The 27,500-nt window shown below is 45.6% G+C and overlaps 1 protein-coding gene across 1 annotated transcript in view; it reads left to right on the plus strand.

Annotated features, from left to right (window-relative positions):
- LOC128690178 (cell adhesion molecule Dscam2-like) overlaps positions 1-27,500 on the plus strand; it is a 485,658-nt gene that overhangs the window by 49,938 nt on the left and 408,220 nt on the right. Inside the window, exons 4-5 of the mRNA XM_070089455.1 lie at positions 15,804-15,962; positions 22,825-22,974. Of these exons, the coding sequence (XP_069945556.1) occupies positions 15,804-15,962; positions 22,825-22,974 (309 nt within the window). The remainder of the gene's footprint in view (positions 1-15,803; positions 15,963-22,824; positions 22,975-27,500) is intronic.

Here is a 27,500-nt window from a genome sequence, read left to right on the forward strand (position 1 = left end):
TGCCTCCACTAGTGTCGACATTGCATGACACAGTACAGTCTTGCCTCCACTAGTGTCGACATTGCATGACACAGTACAGTCTTGCCTCCACTAGTGTCAACATTGCATGACACAGTACAGTCTTGCCTCCACTAGTGTCAACATTGCATGACACAGTACAGTCTTGCCTCCACTAGTGTCAACATTGCATGACACAGTACAGTCTTGCCTCCACTAGTGTCGACATTGCATGACACAGTACAGTCTTGCCTCCACTAGTGTCAACATTGCATGACACAGTACAGTCTTGCCTCCACTAGTGTCAACATTGCATGACACAGTACAGTCTTGCCTCCACTAGTGTCGACATTGCATGACACAGTACAGTCTTGCCTCCACTAGTGTCGACATTGCATGACACAGTACAGTCTTGCCTCCACTAGTGTCGACATTGCATGACACAGTACAGTCTTGCCTCCACTAGTGTCAACATTGCATGACACAGTACAGTCTTGCCTCCACTAGTGTCAACATTGCATGACACAGTACAGTCTTGCCTCCACTAGTGTCAACATTGCATGACACAGTACAGTCTTGCCTCCACTAGTGTCGACATTGCATGACACAGTACAGTCTTGCCTCCACTAGTGTCGACATTGCATGACACAGTACAGTCTTGCCTCCACTAGTGTCGACATTGCATGACACAGTACAGTCTTGCCTCCACTAGTGTCGACATTGCATGACACAGTACAGTCTTGCCTCCACTAGTGTCGACATTGCATGACACAGTACAGTCTTGCCTCCACTAGTGTCGACATTGCATGACACAGTACAGTCTTGCCTCCACTAGTGTCGACATTGCATGACACAGTACAGTCCACTAGTGTCCTGCCACAGTAGTCTTGTCTAGTGTCGACATTGCATGACACAGTACAGTCTTGCCTCCACTAGTGTCGACATTGCATGACACAGTACAGTCTTGCCTCCACTAGTGTCGACATTGCATGACACAGTACAGTCTTGCCTCCACTAGTGTCGACATTGCATGACACAGTACAGTCTTGCCTCCACTAGTGTCGACATTGCATGACACAGTACAGTCTTGCCTCCACTAGTGTCGACATTGCATGACACAGTACAGTCTTGCCTCCACTAGTGTCGACATTGCATGACACAGTACAGTCTTGCCTCCACTAGTGTCGACATTGCATGACACAGTACAGTCTTGCCTCCACTAGTGTCGACATTGCATGACACAGTACAGTCTTGCCTCCACTAGTGTCGACATTGCATGACACAGTACAGTCTTGCCTCCACTAGTGTCGACATTGCATGACACAGTACAGTCTTGCCTCCACTAGTGTCGACATTGCATGACACAGTACAGTCTTGCCTCCACTAGTGTCGACATTGCATGACAGTACAGTCTTGCCTCCACTAGTGTCGAAATTGCATGAAACAGTACTGTCTTGCCTACACTAGTGTCGACATTGCATGACACAGTACAGTCTTGCCTCCACTAGTGTCGACATTGCATGACACAGTACAGTCTTGCCTCCACTAGTGTCGACATTGCATGACACAGTACAGTCTTGCCTCCACTAGTGTCGACATTGCATGACACAGTACAGTCTTGCCTCCACTAGTGTCGACATTGCATGACACAGTACAGTCTTGCCTCCACTAGTGTCGACATTGCATGACACAGTACAGTCTTGCCTCCACTAGTGTCGACATTGCATGACACAGTACAGTCTTGCCTCCACTAGTGTCGACATTGCATGACACAGTACAGTCTTGCCTCCACTAGTGTCGACATTGCATGACACAGTACAGTCTTGCCTCCACTAGTGTCGACATTGCATGACACAGTACAGTCTTGCCTCCACTAGTGTCAACATTGCATGACACAGTACAGTCTTGCCTCCACTAGTGTCGACATTGCATGACACAGTACAGTCTTGCCTCCACTAGTGTCGACATTGCATGACACAGTACAGTCTTGCCTCCACTAGTGTCGACATTGCATGACACAGTACAGTCTTGCCTCCACTAGTGTCAACATTGCATGACACAGTACAGTCTTGCCTCCACTAGTGTCAACATTGCATGACACAGTACAGTCTTGCCTCCACTAGTGTCGACATTGCATGACACAGTACAGTCTTGCCTCCACTAGTGTCGACATTGCATGACACAGTACAGTCTTGCCTCCACTAGTGTCGACATTGCATGACACAGTACAGTCTTGCCTCCACTAGTGTCGACATTGCATGACACAGTACAGTCTTGCCTCCACTAGTGTCGACATTGCATGACACAGTACAGTCTTGCCTCCACTAGTGTCGACATTGCATGACACAGTACAGTCTTGCCTCCACTAGTGTCGACATTGCATGACACAGTACAGTCTTGCCTCCACTAGTGTCGACATTGCATGACACAGTACAGTCTTGCCTCCACTAGTGTCGACATTGCATGACACAGTACAGTCTTGCCTCCACTAGTGTCGACATTGCATGACACAGTACAGTCTTGCCTCCACTAGTGTCGACATTGCATGACACAGTACAGTCTTGCCTCCACTAGTGTCGACATTGCATGACACAGTACAGTCTTGCCTCCACTAGTGTCGACATTGCATGACACAGTACAGTCTTGCCTCCACTAGTGTCGACATTGCATGACACAGTACAGTCTTGCCTCCACTAGTGTCGACATTGCATGACACAGTACAGTCTTGCCTCCACTAGTGTCGACATTGCATGACACAGTACAGTCTTGCCTCCACTAGTGTCGACATTGCATGACACAGTACAGTCTTGCCTCCACTAGTGTCGACATTGCATGACACAGTACAGTCTTGCCTCCACTAGTGTCGACATTGCATGACACAGTACAGTCTTGCCTCCACTAGTGTCGACATTGCATGACACAGTACAGTCTTGCCTCCACTAGTGTCGACATTGCATGACACAGTACAGTCTTGCCTCCACTAGTGTCGACATTGCATGACACAGTACAGTCTTGCCTCCACTAGTGTCGACATTGCATGACACAGTACAGTCTTGCATCCACTAGTGTCGACATTGCATGACACAGTACAGTCTTGCCTCCACTAGTGTCGACATTGCATGACACAGTACAGTCTTGCCTCCACTAGTGTCGACATTGCATGACACAGTACAGTCTTGCCTCCACTAGTGTCGACATTGCATGACACAGTACAGTCTTGCCTCCACTAGTGTCGACATTGCATGACACAGTACAGTCTTGCCTCCACTAGTGTCGACATTGCATGACACAGTACAGTCTTGCCTCCACTAGTGTCGACATTGCATGACACAGTACAGTCTTGCCTCCACTAGTGTCGACATTGCATGACACAGTACAGTCTTGCCTCCACTAGTGTCGACATTGCATGACACAGTACAGTCTTGCCTCCACTAGTGTCGACATTGCATGACACAGTACAGTCTTGCCTCCACTAGTGTCGACATTGCATGACACAGTACAGTCTTGCCTCCACTAGTGTCGACATTGCATGACACAGTACAGTCTTGCCTCCACTAGTGTCGACATTGCATGACACAGTACAGTGTTGCCTCCACTAGTGTCGACATTGCATGACACAGTACAGTCTTGCCTCCACTAGTGTCGACATTGCATGACACAGTACAGTCTTGCCTCCACTAGTGTCGACATTGCATGACACAGTACAGTCTTGCCTCCACTAGTGTCGACATTGCATGACACAGTACAGTCTTGCCTCCACTAGTGTCGACATTGCATGACACAGTACAACATTTACATTCATTTACCTGTGCATGGCTTGAACGTGCGTTACGCCCTTATTTCGTATATCTGCTGTTCAAAGGCTGAAGAGTCGAGGACCTCTGACGATGACACAGTGATTGCTCTCTAAGTCCGCTTGTGGCACCTTAAACAGGGTCATTTATTCTTATATGATAGCGCTAAATCCTAGTGGGCCGTGCGGCGCAAGGAGTAATGTTAGCTCGATACACCGTCATCCAATCTATAGGATGAGCTAATAAGCAGGAAGTAAAGCTCAACTTCCTGGCTCTGACCTCACGTCTAGTTTTTTCCAGTATTCTCTTTCGCGATTTGACAATGTTCCAGGATGAACCGAAACGTCTATATGATTACAGTGCCAGAGACGCCACTGAAACCGCTCCAGCGACGGCACTGTAGCCGCTCCAACGATGGCACTGTAACTCTAATTGTTTAACCTGAGTTATATAACATCTTACATATTCCAACTTCTTAGTTGTTGTATCTGAGATTCTATTATACGTTGACTGTGTAACACATTCTCTGTCACTGGGACCACTTGTTGATCGCCAGGGCTGAACATCGACTCTAGGGACTGATTACCTCAAACTCCTCCTCCTCTTCTTCCACCATTCTTCTGTGTATTGGACTGAAGAAGCCACTGGATGGTGTAACGTTTCCTCCATAAAGATTCCCAAATGTTGCACAAGTTTCTTATTCTTCAGCTCGTCGGATTTCTATTCCATTTACATCACATTCCTAGGACCAGCTCCCCCGCTGCCCGATTCTAATCGATGGTCTGATAAATCTGGCTATTAATGATAGCAGCAGGCACCACAACGTAAGCCAGCCGGATGAGGAAGTGCTTCATGGAGTTAGTTAAGTCCCCCCTTGAGGATAATTAATGTTCTGTTCGTAGTTCTCCTTATACTTGAAAACAAGAGGAGGAAATGTAACTTTCCCTTTATATATGTGTTCAACTGCATCTTCTGCTACACGTGCTACTGTATCCATTAACCTTGCAATCCAGGTCACTTATCCTTTTGTAACCTTTGCGTTTTTTTTTTGTCTTGTATATATAAGATTCATATTCATTTGAGTGTCTCTAGTTTCTCTTTTGTTTCCGCTATCCCATCCCTGCAAGTTCCTTTGCCCTTACTTTTATCCTCTTTCTTTCTACTTCTTCCTTTCACCGTGGTCTAAGCTATTCCTCCATTCCACACTTTCTCCTCTTCCTCTCCTCGTCTTCTTCCTTTATCCTCCCCTCCCTGTGTCAGTCATACGCCTGAACTCTAGGTAACCCCCGCCATGTCTTGTGTTATTTGTTCTTTCCCATGTCTCTCTCTCTCTCTCTCTCTCTCTCTCTCTCTCTCTCTCTCACACACACACACACGCACACACACACACACACACACACACGCACACACACACACACACACACACACACACACACACACACACACACACACAGGAGCTCGGACTCGACCCCCGCAACCTCAACTAGGTGAGTACACACACACACACACACACACACACACACACACACACACACACACACACACACACACACACACACACACACAAACACACACACACACACACACACACAACACGAGATTTAAAGAAGTATTTACAGTGGAAACCATTAGGACTCCAGGAAATCAGAACAGGAGGGTACACCAGCAAGTGCTGGATGAGGTACATATAACCAAGGAGGAGGTGAAGAAGCTGCAATGCGAACTTGACACCTCAAATGCGGTGGGATCAGACAACATCTCTCCATGGGTCCTTAAAGAGGGAGCAGAGATACTGTGTGTGCCATTAACAAAGATCTTCAACACATCAAATGAAACTGGGCAACTCCCTGAGGTATGGAAGATGGCAAATGTAGTCCCAATTTTTAAAAAGGGAGACAGACATGAGACACTGAACTACAGACGTGTATCACTAACTTGAATAGTATGCAAAGTCATGGAAAAGATCATCAGGAGGAGAGTGGTGGAGCACCTGGAAATAAACAAGTGTATAATTGACAACCAGGACGGTTTCAGGGAAGGAAAATCCTGTGTCACAAACCTACTGGGGTTTTCGACTGCATTTTTTTGGACTGCAAGAAGGCCTTCGACACAGTTCCTCACAAGAGGTTACTGCAAAAGCTAGAGGATCAGGCACACATAACAGGAAAGGCACTGCAATGGATCAGAGAATACCTGACAGGGAGGCAACAACGAGTCATGGTACGTGACGAGGTGTCAGAGTGGGCGCCTGTAACAAGCGGGGTTCCACAGGGGTCAGTCCTAGGACCTGTGCTGTTCTTGATATATGTGAATGACATAACGGAACGGATAGACTCAGAAGTGTCCTTGTCTGCAGATGATGTGAAGTTAATGAGAAGAATCAAATCGGATGAGGATCAGGCAGGACTACAAAGAGACCTGGACAGGCTACAAGCCTGGTCCAGCAACTGGCTCCTTGAGTTTAACCCTGCCAAATGCAAAGTCATGAAGATTGGGAAAGGGCAAAGAAGACCGCAGACACAATATAGTTTAGATGGCCAAAGACTGCAAACCTCACTCAAGGAAAAAGATCTGGGGGTGAGTATAACACCGAGCATATCTCCTGAGGCGCACATCAATCAGATAACTGCTGCAGCATACGGGCGCCTGGCAAACCTACGGATAGCATTCCGATACCTCAGTAAGGATTCGTTCAAGACTCTGTATACCATTTACGTCAGGCCCATACTGGAGTATGCAGCACCAGTTTGGAATCCACACCTGGTCAAGCACGTCAAGAAATTAGAGAAAGTGCAAAGGTTTGCAACAAGACTAGTCCCAGAGCTAAGAGGTTTGTCCTACGAAGAAAGGTTGAGGGAAATCGGCCTGACGACACTGGAGGACAGGAGGGTCAGGGGAGACATGATAACGACATATAAAATACTGCGCGGAATAGACAAGGACGGGTTGCTCCAGAGATGGGACACAGACACAAAAGGTCACAATTGGAAGTTGAAGACTCAGATGAATCAAAGGGATGTTAGGAAGTATTTTTTCAGTCATAGAGTAGTCAGGCCGAGGAATAGCCTAGAAAGTGACGTAGTGGAGGCGGGAACCATACATAGTATGATAAAGCTATGATAAAGGTATGATAAAGCTCATGGGGCAGGGAGAGAGAGGACCTAGTAGCAATCAGCGAAGAGGCGGGGCCAGGAGCTGTGAATCGACCCCTGCAACCACAAATAGGTGAGTACAAATAGGTGAGTACACACACACACACACACACACACACACACACACACACACACACACGCACACACACACACACACACATACAGACACACACACACACACTCACACACACACACACACACACACACACACACACACTCACACACACACACACACACACACACAGACATACACACACACACACACGCATACAGACACACATAAACACACACACACACACACTCACACACACACACACACACACACACACACACACACACACATACACACGCACACACACATACACACACACACACACACACACACACACACACGCGCGCGCGCGCGCGCGAAAGCTAAGTTCCTGTGCGTTAATCTCGCCAACAACTTGGCACTCTTCTTTAGTGCCGGAGAAGTGCCACCCTAGAGCTCTCCACCAGCTACCCGTATTGCTGTCTCTTTCTTTCGTTCCTACATTGTCTCTATAAAAATCACTGTTTCCTTCTCTGTAGCAAAACATGTTCTGTCTAGTGAGTCAGAACAATACTGTCTAATGTTTACTCTATGACGGTTACTGATCTTCCTGTTTAGATATTGTCTTGACTGTTTCAACATTGTCTTTCGTAAAGCCCACATTCCCGTTTACATGATGAAGGAGGAGAAACAGAAAAAGAAAAAGCAGAAGAAAACAGGAATGGAAAACAAGAAAAACAGAAGGTAGAGAGGAAAAAGGATGAGGAGGAGGTAGGAGCAGGAGGGAGGAGGAGGAGTAAGGAGCAGAAGGGAGGAGGAGGAGGAGGAGGAGGAGGAAGAGGAAGAGGAGGAGGAGGAGGAAGGAGGAGGGAAGAGAAGGAGGAAGGAACAGAAGGGAGGAGGAGAAAGGAGCAGGAGGGAAGAGGAGGAGGAGGAGGAAGGAGCAGGAAGGAGGAAGAGTAGGAGGAAGGACCAGGAGGGAGGAGGAGGAGGAGGAGGAGGAAGAGGAAGGGGCAGGAAGGAGGAAGAGGATTAGGAAGGAGCAGGAGGGAGAAGGAAGAGGAGGAGGAGGAAGGAGCAGGAGGGAGGAGGAGGAGGAGGAAGAGGAGGGCAAGAGGTAGGAGGAAGGACCAGGAGGGAGAAGGAGGAGGAGGAGGAGGAAGGATCAGGAGGGAGAAGGAGGAGGAGGAAGGAGCAGGAGGGAGGAGGAGGAGGAAGGAGCAGGAGGGAGGAGAAGGAGGCGGAAGGAGGAGGAGGAGGAGGAGGAGGAGGAGGAGGAGGAGGAGGAGGAGGAGGAGGAAGGAGGAAGGAGGAAGGAGCAGGAGGGAGGAGGAGGAGGAGGAAGAGGAAGGGCAGGAAGGAGGAAGAGGAATAGGAAGGAGAAGAAGGGAGGAGGAGGAGGAGGAGGAGGAGGAAGGAGCAGGAGGGAGGAGGAGGAAGGAACAGGAGGGAGGAGGAGGAAGGAACAGGAGGGAGGAGGAGGAAGGAACAGGAGGGAGGAGGAGGAAGGAACAGGAGGGAGGAGGAGGAAGGAGCAGGAGGGAGGAGGAGGAAGGAGCAGTAGGGAGGAGGAGGAAGGAGCAGGAGGGAGGAGGAGGAAGGAGCAGGAGGAGGAGAGGAGGAGGAGCAGGAGGGGAGGAGGAGGAGCAGGAGGGAGGAGGAGGAAGGAGCAGGGAGAGGATGAGGAAGGAGCAGGAGGGAGGAGGAAGGAGCAAGAGAGGATGAGAGGAGCAGGAGGAGGAGGAGGAAGGAGCAGGAGTGAGTATGAGGAAGGAGCAGGAGGGAGGATGAGGAAGGAGCAGGAGGGAGGAGGAGGAAGGAGCAGGAGGGAGGAGGAGGAAGGAGCAGGAGGGAGGAGGAGGAAGGAGCAGGAGGGAGGAGGAGGAAGGAGCAGGAGGGAGGAGGAGGAAGGAGCAGGAGGGAGGAGGAGGAAGGAGCAGGAGAGAGGATGAGGAAGGAGCAGGAGGGAGGATGAGGAAGGAGCAGGAGGGAGGATGAGGAAGGAGCAGGAGGGAGGAGGAGGAAGGAGCAGGAGAGAGGATGAGGAAGGAGCAGGAGGGAGGAGGAGAGGGAGGAGCAGGAGGAGGAGGAGGAAGGAGCAGGAGGGAGGAGGAGGAAGGGCAGGAGGGAGGAGGAGGAAGGGCAGGAGAGGGAGGATGAGGAAGGAGGAGGAGGGAGGATGAGGAAGGGCAGGAGGGAGGAGGAGGAAGGAGCAGGAGGAGGAGGAGGAAGGGAGCAGGAGAGGATGAGAAGGAGCAGGAGGAGGAGGAGGAGGGAGGAGGGAGGAGGAGGAAGGAGCAGGAGGGAGGAGGAGGAAGGAGCAGGAGGGAGGAGGAGGAAGGAGCAGGAGGGAGGAGTAGGAAGGAGCAGGTGGGAGGAGAGGAAGGGCAGGAGAGGATGAGGAAGGAGCAGGAGGAGGAGGAGGAGGAGCAGGAGAGGATGAGGGAAGGAGCAGGAGGGTGGAGGAAGGGCAGGAGGAGGATGAGGAAGGAGCAGGAGGAGGGGTGAGGAGAAGACAGGAGGGAGGAGGAGGAAGGAGCAGGAGAGAGGATGAGGAAGGAGCAGGAGGAGGATGAGAGTGGGAGGAAGGGCAGGAGGGAGGAGGAGGAAGGGAGCAGGAGGGAGGAGGAGGAAGGAGCAGGAGAGGATGAGGAAGGAGGAGGAGGAGGATGAGGAAGGAGCAGGAGGGAGGAGGAAGCAGCAGGAGGATGAGGAAGGAGCAGGAGGGAGGATGAGGAAGGAGCAGGAGAGGAGGAGGAAGGAGCAGGAGGGAGGATGAGGAAGGAGCAGGAGAGGAGGAGGGAAGGAGCAGGAGGGAGGATGAGGAAGGAGCAGGAGGGGAGGAGGGAGGAAGGAGCAGGAGAGGATGGGAAGGAGCAGGAGGGGAGATGAGGAAGGAGCCCAGGGAGGGAGGAGGAGGAAGGAGCAGGAGAGGGATGAGGAAGGAGCAGGAGGAGGGAGGAGGAGGAAGAGCAGGAGGAGGAGGAGGAAGGGGCAGGAGAGGGGTGAGGAAGGAGCAGGAGGGAGGATGAGGAAGGAGCAGGAGGAGGAGGAGGAAGGAGCAGGAGGAGGGGATGAGGAAGGAGGCAGGAGGGAGGATGCAAGGAAGGAGCAGGAGGGGAGGAGGAGGAAGAGGAGCAGGAGGAGGATGAGGAAGGAGCAGGAGGAGGATGAGAAGGGATGAGGAAGGGAGGAGGGAGGAAGGAGCAGGAGGAGGATGAGGAAGGAGCAGGAGGAGGAGGAGGGAAGAGGCAGGAGGAGGAGGAGGAAGGAGCAGGAGGACGGAGGAGGAAGGAGCAGGAGGAGGGAGGAGGAGGGGAAGGAGCAGGAGGAGGAGGAGGAAGGAGCAGGAGAGGGAGGAGGAGGAAGGAGCAGGGAGGGGAGGAGGAGGAAGGGGCAGGGAGGGGAGGAGAAGGAGCAGGAGGAGGAGGAGGAGGAAGGGCAGGAGGCAGGAGGAGGAAGGAGCAGGAGGGAGGAGGAGGAAGAGGCAGAGGAGGAGGGGAGGAGGAAGGAGCAGGAGGAGGAGGAGGAAGGAGCAGGAGGGAGGAGGAAGGAGCAGGAGGGAGGAGGAGGAAGGAGCAGGAGGGAGGATGAGGAGGAGCAGGAGGGAGGAGGAAGGGCAGGAGGAGGAGGAGGAAGGAGCAGGAGGAGGATGAGGAGGAGCAGGAGGAGGAGGAGGAAAAGCAGAGGAGGGAGGAGGAGGAAGGAGCCCAGGAGGAGGAGGAGGAAGGAGCAGGAGGGAGGGAGGAAGGAGCAGGAGGAGGGGAGGAGGAGGAAGGAGCCCAGGAGGAGGGGAGGGAGGAGGAAGGAGCAGGAGGGAGGAGGAGGAAGGAGCAGGAGGGAGGAGGAGGAAGGAGCAGGAGGGAGGAGGAGGAAGGAGCAGGAGGGAGGATGAGGAAGGAGCAGGAGGGAGGATGAGGAAGGAGCAGGAGGGAGGAGGAGGAAGGAGCAGGAGGGAGGAGGAGGAAGGAGCAGGAGGGAGGAGGGAGAAGGAGCAGGAGGGAGGATGAGGAAGGGGCAGGAGAGGGATGAGGAAGGAGCAGGAGGGAGGAGGAGGAAGGAGCAGGAGGGAGGAGGAGGAAGGAGCAGGAGGGATGAGTGAGGAAGGAGCAGGAGGATGAGGAAGGAGCAGGAGGGAGGATGAGGGAAGGAGCAGGAGGGAGGAGGAGGAAGAAGCAGGAGGGAGGAGGAGGAAGAAGCAGGAGGGAGGAGGAGGAAGGAGCAGGAGGAAGAGGAGGAAGGAGGAAGGAGGAGGAGGAGGAAGGATCAGGAGGGAGGATGAGGAAGGAGCAGGAGGGAGGATGAGGAAGGAGCAGGAGGGAGGAGGAGGAAGGAGCAGGAGGGAGGAGGAAGGAGCAGGAGGGAGGAGGAGGGAGGAGGAGCAGGAGGGAGGGGATGAGGAAGGAGCAGGAGAGGATGAGGAAGGAGCAGGAGGGAGGAGGAGGGAAGGGCAGGAGGGAGGGAGGGGAGGAAGGAGCAGGAGGAGGAGGAGGGAAGGAGCCCAGGAGGGAGGAGGAGGAAGGAGCAGGGAGGGAGGGAGGAAGGAGCAGGAGGGAGGAGGAGGAAGGAGGGAGGAGGAGAGGGAGGGAGGAAGGAGCAGGAGGAGAGGAGGAAGGAGGAGGAGGGAGGAGGAGGAAGGAGCAGGAGGAGGAGGAGGGAAGGGCAGGAGGGGAGGAGGAGGAGGGGCAGGAGGGAGGAGGAGGAGAGGGAGCAGGAGGGAGGAGGAGGGAAGGAGCAGGAGGGGAGGGGAGGAGGAAGGGCAGGAGGAGGAGGAGGAAGGAGCAGGAGGGAGGAGGAGGAAGGAGCAGGAGGGAGGAGGAGGAAGGAGCAGGAGGGAGGAGGAGGAAGGAGCAGGAGGGAGGAGGAGGAAGGAGCAGGAGGGAGGAGGAGGAAGGAGCAGGAGGGAGGAGGAGGAAGGAGCAGAGGAGGAGGAGGAGGAAGGAGCAGGAGGGAGGAGGAGGAAGGAGCAGGAGGGAGGAGGAGGAAGGAGCAGGAGGGAGGATGAGGAAGGAGCAGGAGGGAGGAGGAGGAAGGAGCAGGAGGGAGGAGGAGGAAGGAGCAGGAGGGAGGAGGAGGAAGGAGCAGGAGGGAGGAGGAGGAAGGAACAGGAGGGAGGATGAGGAAGGAACAGGAGGGAGGATGAGGAAGGAACAGGAGGGAGGATGAGGAAGGAACAGGAGGGAGGAGGAGGAAGGAACAGGAGGGAGGATGAGGAAGGAGCAGGAGGGAGGATGAGGAAGGAACAGGAGGGAGGAGGAAAGAGCAGGAGGAGGGAGGAGGAAGGAGCCCAGGAGGAGGATGGGAAGGAGCAGGAGGGAGGATGAGGAAGGGCAGGAGAGGAGGAGGGAAGGGCAGGAGGGAGGAGCAGGAGGGAGGAGGAGGGAGGATGAGGAAGGAGCAGGAGGGAGGAGGAGGGAGGATGAGGAAGGAGCAGGAGGGAGGAGGAGGGAGGATGGGAGGAGCAGGGAGGAGGAGGAGGGAGGATAGAGGAAGGAGCAGGAGGGAGGCGGAGGGAGGAGGAGGAAGGAGCAGGAAGGAGCAGGAGGGAGGAGGAGGAAGGAGCAGGAGGGAGGAGGAACTTAAGATGATCGACGACGCACAAGATAATTTTGATGAAGAGGCAGATGAAAATGAAGATCTCCCTTTCCTCCTCCTCCTCCTTCTTCTCCTTCTTCTCCTTCTCCTTCTTCTCCTCCTTCTTCTCCTCTCCTCCTTCCTCCTCGTCTTCCTCCTCCTCCTCCTCCTCCTCCCAGGCGTGACTATCGTGACTAACACACATCGCCGTCACCATGGAGCGTGACTGCCAACTATTGCGGGGAATAAACGCGAGGAAATCACTCGCCTACAATAGGCTGAGGCCAAAAGGGGACCTCCGTGGTGCCTGCACGACCTCCGTGGTGCCTGCACGACCTCCGTGGTGCCTGCACGACCTCCGTGGTGCCTGCACGACCAACACGCTGCAAGAACGTTACGTGCCTGCACGACCAACACGCTGCAAGAACGTTACGTGCAACCAACACGAAAAAAGAGGAAGGCTAACAGGTAACATTCGCACGAGAACTAACTTAACGCAACTGTACGAAAAACCAACAGTGCTCAGTTGTACGAACATCTAACAGGACGTTACATAATAAGAGGAAAGAGGACGCAATTGTACGAACATCTAACAGGACGCTACATAATAAGATGAAAGAAGACGCAATTGTACGAACATATATCAGGACGCTACATAATAGGACACAACGGTACGACCATCCAACAGAGGTCCTCATCACATCCAACAAACAGATGGTGATGCGTTCACGTATGACACGAAAGAATCCACACGATACCTGAGGTGAGGAAAAATACGAAGGAAGTAAAAGAAGAAAATTGGAAGGAAAAAAGAGATTAGGATGAAATGAAAACTTTAAAAATCAATAAAATGAGAAGAATTCTAAACCAGAAGAAAAATGGAATTGAGTTACTGATTACATATTTTAGGCGTCTCAAGGTAGACCAAGACGGAGACAGGGGAGAGGAGGAGAAGGTGAAAGTCGAGTAGATGACGAAGAAGAAAGGGGGAAAGAGTAGGAGGAGGAGAAAGTCGAGTAGATGACGAAGAAGAAAGGGGGAAAGAGTAGGAGGAGGAGAAAGTCGAGTAGATGACGAAGAAGAAAGGGGGAAAGAGTAGGAGGAGGAGAAAAGGAGACGACGAAGAAAATTATTTCATTAAGTAACTTTATTTACCTATGTTCGACACCTTTTATGTGTGTGTGTGTGTGTGTGTGTGTGTGAGTGTGTGTGTGTGTGTGTGTGTGTGTGTGTGTGTGTGTGTGTGTGTGTGTGTGTGTCTGTGTGTGGGTGTGTGTGTGTGTGTGTGTATGTGTGTGTGTGTGTGTGTGTGTGTGTGTGTGTGTGTGTGTGTGTGTGTGTGTGTGTGTGTGTCAATGTATGTGTGTGTATGTATGTAATACGTATAATAATAATAACAATAATAACCAATATTAATAATAATATGTATACACATGTATATGTATATGTAATATATATATGTAATAATATGTATGCATGTAATAATATGTATATATGTATATAATATGTAGCCAATAATAATAATATGTATGTATGTATGTATGTAATATATATGTATGTGTATGCATGTGTTAATGTTGTATGATTGATGATTGTGACAGTTTAGTGTAAATGATGTATTATTGTTATTGTTCTTGTTGGTGTGTGATGATGTTGGTGATGAGTGAAATGAGATGTTGAATATAGTATATACGTAACAATAATTAAATGATAAATTGTTCGTTCTTATTATCATTATTTAATATAACATTATATTGATGATTGTTAACGACGACATTGATTAATGATGATGATATAAATTATTATGATGATATGATATTGTTAATGATATATGTTATTATTATTACAATCTGTGATGATGTTAATGTTATGATGTTATTGTTAATGATAATATGCGATGTGATATTACAACAATATGTTATATGATGTTATGGACGATATAACGGATGTGATGATGATGACATACAACAATAGTGATGACGATGATTGTTGATGAACATGACTAGTGATGTGTGTGATGACGATCATGTTGACAGTAACGATGCGACAGATGTTGTGTTGGTGTTATAGACATGTAAAGCGATGTGCAGCGTTGTGATGGTTGTTGCGAGTGCGGCGGTGACTCCGTTCTCACATGCTTTTAAGCTTTGCGCCGCACGACTGATGGGTGACGGCAGAGCTTAATGAATAAACTAACAGCACCGCTGAAATTAAGCTTATCTTATATTTTTAGCTTATGATGAACAGTGAGTGAGAAGCTACGAGCGTTGCCAAGTTCATTCACCATGAACTCGTTTACGCACGATTGCTATTGGGAAAGCGAATTTTTCTGAGATATAACTGTTGATCCAGGCAAAATAACTTCCGTTCATTTTACAATAATTCATGATTCAGGTGCAATAAAATGTACCTTGCGCACGATAGCTGATCATAGCACAATAACTTGCTGTTCTTTTACGATAACACATGATCCAAGTGCTACAAAACGCACTGTGCATGATAGATGATGATCATAGCACAATCACTTGCGTTCCGTATATGATAACACATGATCCAGGTTCTATAAAACGCACTCTGTACGATAACTGGGGTCAAAGTAGAACGACTGGTGTTGCGCATACTCTATCCTCGCAAAAAGAAGCAAGCGTCCGCTTGTGTTTGAGGATCAAAGACTCGGATGTAGGAGAAAGAAAAAGAGAGGATTCTTCCTGCCTGACTGGGTTAGGATCCGTCCTCCGCCTTGAGTGGCTTAGATAGGATCTAGCCTTCACTCTGCGCGATTGGGTTTGGTGTTTGAGTGTCCTCCCGCGTGGCTGGGAGACGTCTCTTGCCTGCGCTTACCTGTTCCATCATCAATTCCTCTTCACTACTCTTCCACGGAACAACCTTTTCTCTCAATCTACCTTCCGACATCCCTGTTTCACTAGGATTAATTGTTTGTTCCTATTCTCCTATGAGAGTTGGTCTCTCTCGGACGAAGGGTAGTCTTTCCACTACCCCTTCTAATTACTCATACTGGATTAGCCCTTCTTGAAAGTACACGCACCCTTTTCTTTATCTTCCGTAAGCATATTTCTTTAAAGCTTCCTTTATAGAGATTTTCCCAGTCATTTTTTTTTGTCTCCCGTTAATCACCACCTCATCACACTGTTCTCGATAAAAGAAGCTCACAAGAAATGTGATTACTGCAGATATAGAAAAGAGTGAGTATACTCTCACTAAACACTAATCCAGTATTATTCGCTTCTCCAACAGTGGTTGAGCAGTACTTCGAGGTGCAGGTGTACAACCAGTACGTGCTGGAGGGCAACGCTGCAGTGTTGCACTGCAAAGTTCCTCCATTCGTCAAGGACTTCGTTACCATCACCTCCTGGACACAAGGTCACAGCAACTACTATCCGTCCCACAACGCTGGTAAGGACCTCAACTTCTCACATTTCACAGATTTTTCAATTCACTGAATAGAAGATTCGAACCCATGGCTAGCCAGTCCTAATACAAGCAGGTCATGGGTTCCCTTGAGATCAAACCCTCCGTTCAAGGATATATTTACAATCCTGTTATTATGATATCGTGAGTCAAATTTTTCACTATCTGTAGAACTCTTATTTCTAAGATATGGTATTAGTGTTCTGGGATTGGCAGACACAGGCACGGCGCTGTCTAGTTTCTCATCTAAGAAAATCGACGAAAAAGACACGTGAGCAACATTTAGGCATCTTGACTCACGAAAGCGTAATGACACGATTGCAAACAAATGCTCTAGGCTGGAGTTTTACGAGACTCACTCGCCACGAGTTTAATCCCCGCCCGTGGTATAGTATATTTGGGCATCGTTATTGCAGAAATGTTACCCAAATGTTGCACATGTCATTTTCATAAATTTATGGAATACGTTATCATTAATATAATAATCACAGCATTTACAAGATCTTAAACGTTTGTGGAACTCTTTGTTTCTTGCTTACTGCATTTCTTTGTTTACTGGTTAACAATTAGCGTTATAGGTCTAATTAGCGTTATTATTTCTAAAATACTTACTGCAGTTCTTCCTTAACACATTGGTTCAAAAGCTCTAATAAAACGCTTGTCGTTACCTTAGAAAGTCAAAGTGGACGATTTATAAGAACTTCGATGAGCAGTAAAAATGCGGAACCTTGAGAGGTAATAGATATTTAGTGAGGGTTTTTGAGAACTAACCGAACTTTAGTATGAGCATTAAGAACTGCAAAACCTCAGCTCAATACACAAGGAAATCTCTAATTACTGAAAGTGGAAAACTGTTTGATAAAGGCACAAAATAACATATTTTTAACTGTGTCTTTGTCCTTCACGAGCTCCAGCTGGAACTGGTAAGTAAAACCCAGCTCTCTGACCTCTGACCTTCACGTCTGTGAGAATATTTAGCTCTATGGTAGTAAACAGTTTCACAGACTAAACAAATGTCACTAAAAACACACTGGCAAAACTCTAGGCTGAAATTCAAGGAGATAGTTTACAGATCAAACATAGACGTGCGTGCCAAAAGCACAGACCAAAGAAATTAAGAAAATAAAATATATCGTTGCTTGGTGATTTGGTGACTTGGTGATTACAGACATCCAAAATTTAAGAATATAGGAAATACTATATTTCAAGGGATTATCCCAGGAGGAAGCTCTTAAGAAGTCTCACAGAAATTAACTATTGGAGCTTTGTAATGAATTCTCCTCGAGCCTTCCAATAGTGGAATCAACAAGACTAGAAATTACCCTTGACCTCATATTCATGAATATTGGTGCGGAATACAAGAGCACATTCAGATCACATCCTAACCAATGTTCAAACCTGCATACACAGCGGTCAGAAATAAACACTAAGGAGTTTCCACCAAATTCAAGTCTTCAGCTTCAACAGTGAGAGCATCAACTGGGATCAAGTAAATACTGTCCTTAATATAACATGCTCGGAAAATATACCAGGCCTGGTGGCCTGGTGGCTAAAGTTCCCGCTTCACACACGGAGGGCCCGGGTTCGATTCCCGGCGGGTGGAAACATTTCGACACGTTTCCTTACACCTGTTGTCCTGTTCACCTAGCAGCAAATAGGTACCTGGGTGTTAGTCGACTGGTGTGGGTGGCATCCTGGGGGACAAGATTAAGGACCCCAATGGAAATAAGTTAGACAGTCCTCGATGACGCACTGACTTTCTTGGGTTATCCTGGGTGGCTAACCCTCCGGGGATTAAAAATCCGAACGAAATCTTATCTTATCTCTTATAGATAGATAGATAGATAGAGAGAGAGAGAGAGAGAGAGAGATAAAAGCAGTTAACAAACTTCTTATCATATGGAAAATCCGGCATTTTGCCCTTGCTTGAAGACGCAGGTGATGATCCCCACACAGCATCCTTCAGCTATGCCGCAGCTTAATTCATTATCTTCCCCTTATATGGATTAAAAATATTCGGTTCCAAAATCTATAAAAGTTAAAAGTGAACAGTTTTATAAACCTTCAGGGTTTAAACTACTACCTCCCTTGTCCAGATGATACCTTGGTATTTAATATAAACCAGATGATACCCTAGTATATAATATAATAATTATCAGTCCTGCGCCATGTAAGGGCTTAAAGGGAAATTCCTCTATCCTTTACCGTATAAAATCTCATAAATGTAGACAGGTGGATCAAGCTGATAAATTAAGCAGATGTGCAACACGTTTCCCACAATAAACATACCCAAATGTTGCACATGTGTCTAATTAAAAAAAATCAGACATACATGGCCATTATGAGTTGTAACTAATCTCTTGGTACATATCCAGAGAAATAAAGAGTGGGACGTCCTCTTTTTATGAAAAAGGTGAAAAGTGGCAAATCTTTATCTTTTAGGAGAAATAAGTGGCAATATCATTTACTAAGGAGTCCTGGTCGTGGACCGGGCCGCGGGGGCGTTGATCCCCGAAATACCATCCATGTAGGCTCCAGTTTTTGCTCAGTGAGTTATTACTCAGCCTTGACCTCAAGAAGCCACTGACTGCATTCCCATGCACTCTGCTCCAGCCCTGACTCGTGGAACTCAGCATCCATCAAGAATAGTAAACAGCCATTATCACGTGCTTTAAATATTCTGTCAAGGAGTCTAGACACTAGAGTCATCCCACAGTAATTAAAAACCACAGATATTGCCTCACTCGGGGCCAGGAGCTATGACTCGACCCCTGCAACCACAGTTAGGTTAGTACTCCACAAATGTGACAGTAAAGCAATTGTCATTGCGTTCACCTCCCACATTATCAAGATTTTTGTAAGTATTTTAGATGAATGAATGTGAATCACATGGAATCGGAGCAGTTGCACAGCCCAGACTAACACTGGTCCAGAACAGGTCGCTCCTGCCTCTTGTAGTCGTTGAACCATCACGACATAATCCTGGATACACTGGAAGACAAGCAAAATGCAGATGTAGTCACACTGACTCTGTTAAAACCTTTGACAAGTGCTACCATGGGATAACTGCGCACAATATGCCTGCAAAGGAAATAATTGGAAAGATGGGCGAATGGATATTTAACTTTCTAATAAATGGAACCAAAAAAAGTAATAGTAAACAGAGTGAGATCTGCTACAGTGAAAAGCTCTGCACCCCAAGGCATTGTACTCTCCTCACATGTTTCTCAGTCCCATACCTGATATAGACAAGGACATAAACATAGCACTGTATCATACTTTGAAGACGATACTAGAATCTGTGTGAGAGTGGCATCCACAGATGACACACCGAGCCTCCAAGCTGATATAAACCAAATCTTCCAGTGGATCACTTATAACAGTACGATGTTCACTGAGGACGAATTTCATTTGCTACATTACGGAAGGACTGACGAAATAAAAACGTCGAAGTGCAAGACGTGACAAGAAAGATAATTTTAACAAATTTATCTGCCACAGAATACTGGAAGGTCAACCTATTTACACTTGACAAGATTCTAACACCAAGAAGTAAAAAGATGATACGTGTATTTAAGATTACCTAATTATTATTATTATTATTATTATTATTATTATTATTATTATTATTATTATTATTATTATTATTATTATTATTATTATTATTATTATTGCTATTGTTGTTGTTGTTGTTGTTGTTGTTGTTGTTTAAGGGAAGAGCTGAATTCACGTGGGTCACACGCTTCTGTCTGTCTACCTGAAGTGTGAGGTAATAGATGTTAGGAGTTAATACAGAGAACATTTCCTTCATGGTATGAAGGTGAATTATGATGATTTGAAGGCGACAGTTTATACGAAGGTGACCTTTGATGACACTACTGTGACTGTTCATGATATTAAAGTGACTATATATGAGGGTGACTGTTGATGATTCGAAAGTGTCTAGACGACATATGAGTGTGTGTATGTGTGTGTGTTGTGTGTATTCACCTAGTTATGGTTGCAGGGGTCAAGTCACAGCTCCTGGCCCCACCTCTTCACTGGTCGCTACTAGGTCACTCTTCCTGCTCCATGAGCTTTACCTCTTCTTAAAGCTATGTATTGACCCTGCCTCCACTACATCACTTCCTAGACAACTCTGTGATTGAAGAAATACTTCCTAACATCCCTGTAGTTCATCTGAGTCTTCCACTTCCAAATGTGACCCCTTGTTGCTGTGTCTCATCTCTGGAACATCCTGTCTCTGTCCACCTTGTCGATTCCTATCAGTATTTAATATGTCATTATCATATCCCCCCAAATTCTCCTGTCCTCCAGTGTCGTCAGGTCGATTTCCTTTAACCTCTCATAGTAGAACATGCCCCTTAGCTCAAGGACTAGTCTCTTTGCAAATCTTTGCACTTTCTCTAATTTCCTTAAGTGCTTGGCTAGGTGTGGGTTCCAAACTGGTGCTGCATACCTCAGTATAGGCGTGACATACACAGTGTACAGGGTCCTGAACGATTCCTTATTAAGATGTCGGAATGCTGTTCTTAGGATTCCTAGGCGTCCATATGCTACAGCAGTTATTTGTTTGATGTTCGCCTCAGGAGATGTGCCCGGTATTATACTCACCCCAAGATCCTTTTCCTTGAGTGATGCTTGTAGTCTCTGGCCCCCTAGACTGTACTCCGTCTGCAGTCTTCCTTGCCCTTCCCCAATCTTCATTACTTTGCATTCCAAGACCCAGTTGCTGGACCAGGCCTGCAGCCTATCCAGATCCCTTTGTAGTTCTGCCTGGTCTTCGTCAACTGCACATCATCTGCAAACAGGGACACCTCGGGGTCTATTCGTTGCGTCATGTCATTCACAAATACCAGAATCAGCACCGGTCCCAGGACTGACTCCCGAAGAACCCCGCTCGTCACTGGCGCCCACTCTGACACCTCGCCGCGTACCATGATTCGCTGCTCTCTTCCTGACAAGTATTCCCTGATCCATTGCAGTGCTTTCCCTGTTATCCCTGCCTGGTCCTCCAACTTTTTCACTAATTTCTTGTGTGGATCTGTGTCAAACGCCTTCTTCCGGTCCATGAAAATGCAGTCTACCCACCCTTCTCTCTCTTGTCTTACTGTTGGCACCCTATCATAGAACTCCAGTAGGTTTGTGATCCAGGATTTCTTGTTCCTGAAACCATGCTGGTTGTCGTTGATGAGCTCATTCCTTTCTAGGTGCTCCACCACTCTTCACTTGATAACCTTCTCCATGACTTTGCATAATATACACGTCAGTGACACTGGTCTGTAGTTTAATGTGTGTATATGTGTGTACTCACCTAGTTGAGATTGCAGGGGTGTGTGTGTGTGTGTGTGTGTGTGTGTGTGTATGTGTGTGTGTTTACTCACCTATTTGTACTCACCTATTTGTGGTTGCAGTGGCCGAGTCATAGCTCCTGGCTTCTTCTCTTCACTGGTTGCTACTAGGTCCTCTCTCTCCCTGCTCCATGAGCTTTATCAAACCTCGTCTTAAAACTATGAATGGTTCCCGCCTCTACTACGTCACTTTCTAGGCTATTTTACTGCCTAACAACTCTATGACTGAAAAAATACTTCCTAACATCTGTTTGACTCATCTGAGTCTTCAGTTTCCAATTTTGACCCCTTGTTTCTGTGTCCCATCTCAGGAACATCATGTCTTTGTTCTCCTTGTCTATTCCGCGCAGTATTTTATATGTTGTTATCATGTGTGTGTGTGTGTGTGTGTGTGTGTGTGTGTGTGTGTGTGTGTAAGAGAGAGAGAGAGAGAGAGAGAGAGAGAGAGAGAGAGAGGGAAACATGACCCACACTGACCTCCAACACACGGGCAGTAAATCAACAGTTTCCTCCCATCTATTACCTCGATTTCTTCCCTTCTGGGACATTGTGGCCACAACTCTCCCCTTTATCTCCCTCCCCCTCTATTTATCTCTCTGTCTGTCTCTCTCTCTCTCTCTCTCTCTCTCTCTCTCTCTCTATATATATATATATATATATATATATATATATATATATATATATATATATATATATATATATATATATATATATATATATATATATATATATATACATAAATATATATATATATATATATATATATATATATATATATATATATATATATATATATATATATATATATATATATATATATATATATATATATCTTTCTCTCTCTCTCTCTCTCTCTCTCTCTCTCTCTTACTCCCTTGCCTTAGTAAAGGACTTTTCTTCATAAATGTTAGCACAATAATGTTAATTACTTGCTCTTATCAGTATAGTCAAGTTTATATTGCTTCTAGTTTATAATTAGACCGGACGGTATATAAACTTCTTGTTTATATCTGTAAATAGTTATTTCTTAAGTGATTTCGAATTAAAACCGTTAAGGCCGTCAAAACCGTCAAAACCGTTAACACCGTAAAAACCGTTAAAACCGGTAAGAACGTAGTTCGTTATAAAGGAATTGTTCCAACCGTCTTTAATAATGTACAAAATCTTAGATACGAAAATTTGTATTAGAAGGTTCTCCGGCCTTTATTTCCGTAAGGTATATTATCTGGTCACGCAGACTGCATTGCGCTGGAGCTCTGCTGTGCTCTGCTTTCCTCTGCTCTCCGCTGCTCTATGTACGTGATGATAATTGAAGCTTTGCCTTGCCGGCTTGCAGTAATTAGTCCATCGTAAGTCATTCTATTTTGGATTATATATTTTAAGGTGATTTTTTTAGTCTTGCTTTGCAATTAATGAAGGTAAACGGAATTTGTTAATGCAGCAATTTTCTCTTAGTTTCTCTCTATCCTCTGTCTCTCTCTCTCTTTCACATACAGATGGTCGCATACAGATGGTGTCTACGGGCCAGCTGGTTGTTCGAGATATTCGCTCGTCTGATTCCCAGCTCGCGTTCCGCTGCCGAGCTGTGCACACTCTCACGGGAGCCACCCATGAATCCGCGAACGCTGCACGGATTTACGTCACTGGTGAGTAGTGTTTGGATTCATCACGATCACTGCGAGGATTTACGCCATCGGTGAGTAACGTTTGAATCCGTCAAGGAGGGGAGCAAAACGAGAGAAAGTACAAACGTTCTTCACATATACCAAGAAAAATTGTGGTCAATACTATACTAGACCTGTTGGTCAAGACTACACTAGACCTGTTGGTCAAGACTACACTAGACCTGTTGGTCAAGACTACACTAGACCTGTTGGTCAAGACTACACTAGACCTGTTGGTCAAGACTACACTAGACCTGTTGGTCAAGACCACAACAGACCTGGTCAAGACCACACAAGACCTGCTGGTCAAGACTATACTAGACCTGTTGGTCGAGACCAGAACAGACCTGTTGGTCAACATTACACTAGACCTGTTGGTAAAGACCACACAAGACCTGTTGGTCAAGACTACACTACACCTGTTTGTCGAGACCACAACAGACCTGTTGATCAAGAACCTCTTATCCCAGGGAAATTCTCGGTCTTGGCCTTTGATTCATGTAGAAATTCAGTGTAATTTACCGAGTAGTTAACCTTCCAAGTGTGTGTGTATGTGTGTGTGTGTGTGTGTGTGTGTGTGTGTGTGTGTGTGCACGTGTGTGTATGTGTGTGTGTGTGTGTGTGTGTGTGAGTGTGTGTGTGTGTGTACTCACCTAGTTGTACTCACCTAGTTGAGGTTGCGGGGGTCGAGTCCGAGCTCCTGGCCCCGCCTCTTCACTGATCGCTACTAGGTCACTCTCCCTGAGCCGTGAGCTTTATCATACCTCTGCTTAAAGCTATGTATGGGTCCTGCCTCCACTACATCGCTTCCCAAACTATTCCACTTACTGACTACTCTGTGGCTGAAGAAATACTTCCTAACATCCCTGTGATTCATCTGTGTCTTCAGCTTCCAACTGTGTCCCCTTGTTACTGTGTCCAATCTCTGGAACATCCTGTCTTTGTCCACCTTGTCAATTCCTCTAAGTATTTTGTATGTCGTTATTATGTCCCCCCTATCTCTCCTGTCCTCCAGTGTCGTCAGGTTGATTTCCCTTAACCTCTCCTCGTAGGACATACCTCTTAGCTCTGGGACTAGTCTTGTTGCAAACCTTTGCACTTTCTCTAGTTTCTTCACGTGCTTGGCTAGGTGTGGGTTCCAAACTGGTGCCGCATACTCCAATATGGGCCTAACATACACGGTGTACAGGGTCCTGAACGATTCCTTATTAAGATGTCGGAATGCTGTTCTGAGGTTTGCTAGGCGCCCATATGCTGCAGCAGTTATTTGGTTGATGTGCGCTTCAGGAGATGTGCCTGGTGTTATACCTTGTTTCAAAAAATTCCATGTATAGGTTACTAAGAACAGGTGAAAGAGGATTTCCCATTGCCAACATAGACTTGGTTGATAAATTAAGCTCCTTGACTGACTTAAATGATTTTAACATGGTTAGTTTTGATGTTACTTCCTTGTTTACGAAAGTTCCTGTTGATGATTTATTAAGTTTCTTATCTGAAGAACTCGTTAACTATGATTTACCATTGCCAGTTCCAACTATCATTAAACTTATTAAACTTTGCATTGTTGATGCAAAATTTGTATTTAATGATAAGTTTTACACTCAAAAGTTTGGTATGGCAATGGGAAATCCTCTTTCACCTGTTCTTAGTAACCTATACATGGAATTTTTTGAAACAAGGTTGCTTAACACAATCCTCCCTAATAGAGCTAAATGGTTCAGATATGTTGATGATATTTTGTGTCTTATGCCCAAAAATGTAGATATACACCATTTTCTTGGAAAATTAAATAGCTTAGCCCATTCTATAAACTTTACTGTTGAGTTTGAAGAAAATAACTCTTTGCCTTTTCTAGATGTTTTAATTATTAAGGGTAATAATGAATTCAAATTTAAAATTTACAGAAAACCTACAAATAACTGTTCCTATGTCCACTATTATTCCTCGCATCAAGATAGAGTCAAACTGTCTGTTTTCTCATCAATGTTTTTGAGAGCTTTACGAATTTGTAGTCCTGAGTTCATAGATGAGGAAATATCCAAAATTTATGAAATAGGTAATGATTTAAAATACCCAAGAAATGTAATTGATAAATCTTTTAAACTTGCTAGGAACACTTTTTATAATCCAAAAAAGGGCAACCAGCCTTATTCAACTAAAAATATGTTGGTTCTCCCTTACCATGAAAACTTGGTTGATATGCCTTCTCTTCTTAAGACTTTTAATATTAAAGTTGTATTCAAAAATCTTGATGCAGTAAAAAAACTTTTGATTAAGAATTCCCCCCAAAATGCTGATGGATGTGTCTATAAGATTCCTTGTAAAATTTGCGATAAAGTTTATTACGGTCAAACTGGTAAAAATCTCGAACTAAGATTAAAACAACATAAATATAGCATTAGAACTGGACAAGATTCCAATGCTCTATTTATTCGTGTAAGAGATTTTAACCATCCAATTGATTTTCAAAAAGTTGAGAAAGTAGTATCAAGCAAGTCCATGGTCGACAGGAATATAATTGAATCTTGTTTCATAAAAAGCAGTTTTGACAATAATATGAATATTTCCTTTGGTTTATATAAATTAGATCCATTTATAATTAATAGAATTTGGGTAGAATTTAATAATACACTGGACAAATAAATAGCTTGGGGGTGAGTTTTGCAAAGGACCTATCCAAGTTGGCTCGCCGCGCGTCACGTGTTTAACCGTTGTGGGATCTGATAGTGAGGTGCTGGCCGACCCCTTATATAGCTTCCTTGGATGCTTCACTTTCATAGTTCCTTGATAATGTAAGTAGTCACGAAAGCGCTTGGAATTTCTCTATTCTTTCAGAGTGGTTGTTTTGCATATATATATATATATATATATATATATATATATATATATATATATATTTATATATATATATATATATATTTATATATACATATATGTATATTCATATATATATATATATATATAATGTATATACATATATGTATATATAAATATATATATATATATATATATATATATATATATATATATATATATATATGCAAAACAACCACTGTGAAAGAATACAGAAATTCTAAGTTCCTTGACAATGTGAGTAGTCACGAAAGCGCTTGGAATTTCACTACTCTTTCACAGTGGTTGTGTTGCATATTTTAAAATCACCTGTTTACTCTGATCTTATTGCATATATATATATATATATATATATATATATATATATATTATATATATATATATATATATATATATATATATATATATTCTCCATGGGGAAGTGGAACAGAATTCTTCCTCCGTAAGCTATGCGTGTTGTAAGAGGCGACTAAAATGCCAGGAGCAAGGGGCTAGTAACCCCTTCTCCTGTATATATTACTAAATATGAAAGGAGAAACTTTTGTTTTTCCTTTTGGGCCACCCCACCTCGGTGGGATACGGCTGGTGTGTTGAAAGAAAGATATATATATATATATATATATATATATATATATATATATATATATATATATATATATATATATATGTGTGTGTGCAAGAATTCGCGAGAACAAGCGAAATATACACAAACACTGATCTCTGGCTGAAGGAGACTCGAACCTACGAACGTTGGAACAAGGTACGCAGTGCTATACGAAACTCACCACACTGGACCAATACGTTGGAGTCCCGCTTGCGCTAGACTTTGATCCAAGGCAGCCAGCTTTCAGGGAGAAGGCTTACAGCTTTTCATCTCATCCCCTGCATGCATCGCCTGCTCTCGCGAATTCCTTGCATTGTTAAAATCTCTAGTAAGGCTGATGCATGCAGGGGATGAGACGAAAAGATGTAATCCTTCTCCCTGAAAGCTGGCTGCATTGGATCAAAGTCTAGCGCAAGCTGGACTCCAAGGTATTGGTCCAGTGTGGTGAGTTTGGTATAGCACTGCGTACCTTGTTCCAAGGTTCGTAGATTCGAGTCTCCTTCAGCCAGAGATCAGTGTTTATATATATATATATATATATATATATATATATATATATATATATATATATATATATATATATATATATATATATATATATATATATATATATATATATATATATATATATATATATTTTCTTCTCTTTTTTAGTAAATGTCTACAAGAGAAGGGGTTACTAGCCCATTGCTCCCGACATTTTAGTCGCCTCATTCAACACGCATGGCTTACGGAGGAAAGATTCTTTTCCACTTCCCCATGGACAATAGAAGAAATAAAGAAGAACAAGAGCTATTTAGAAAAAGGAGAAAAACCGAGATGTATGTATATATATATATATATATATATATATATATATATATATATATATATATATATATATATATATATATATATGCATGTGCGTGTCTGCGAAGTGTGACCAAAGTGTAGGTAGGAGTAGCAAGATATCCCTGTTATCTAGCGTGTTTATGACACAGAAAAAGAAACCAGCAATCCTACCATCATGCAAAACAGTTACAGGTTTCTGTCTCACAGTCATCTGGCAGGA

This window comes from Cherax quadricarinatus, chromosome 2, assembly GCF_038502225.1.
Source record: "Cherax quadricarinatus isolate ZL_2023a chromosome 2, ASM3850222v1, whole genome shotgun sequence".
NCBI lineage: Eukaryota > Metazoa > Arthropoda > Malacostraca > Decapoda > Parastacidae > Cherax > Cherax quadricarinatus.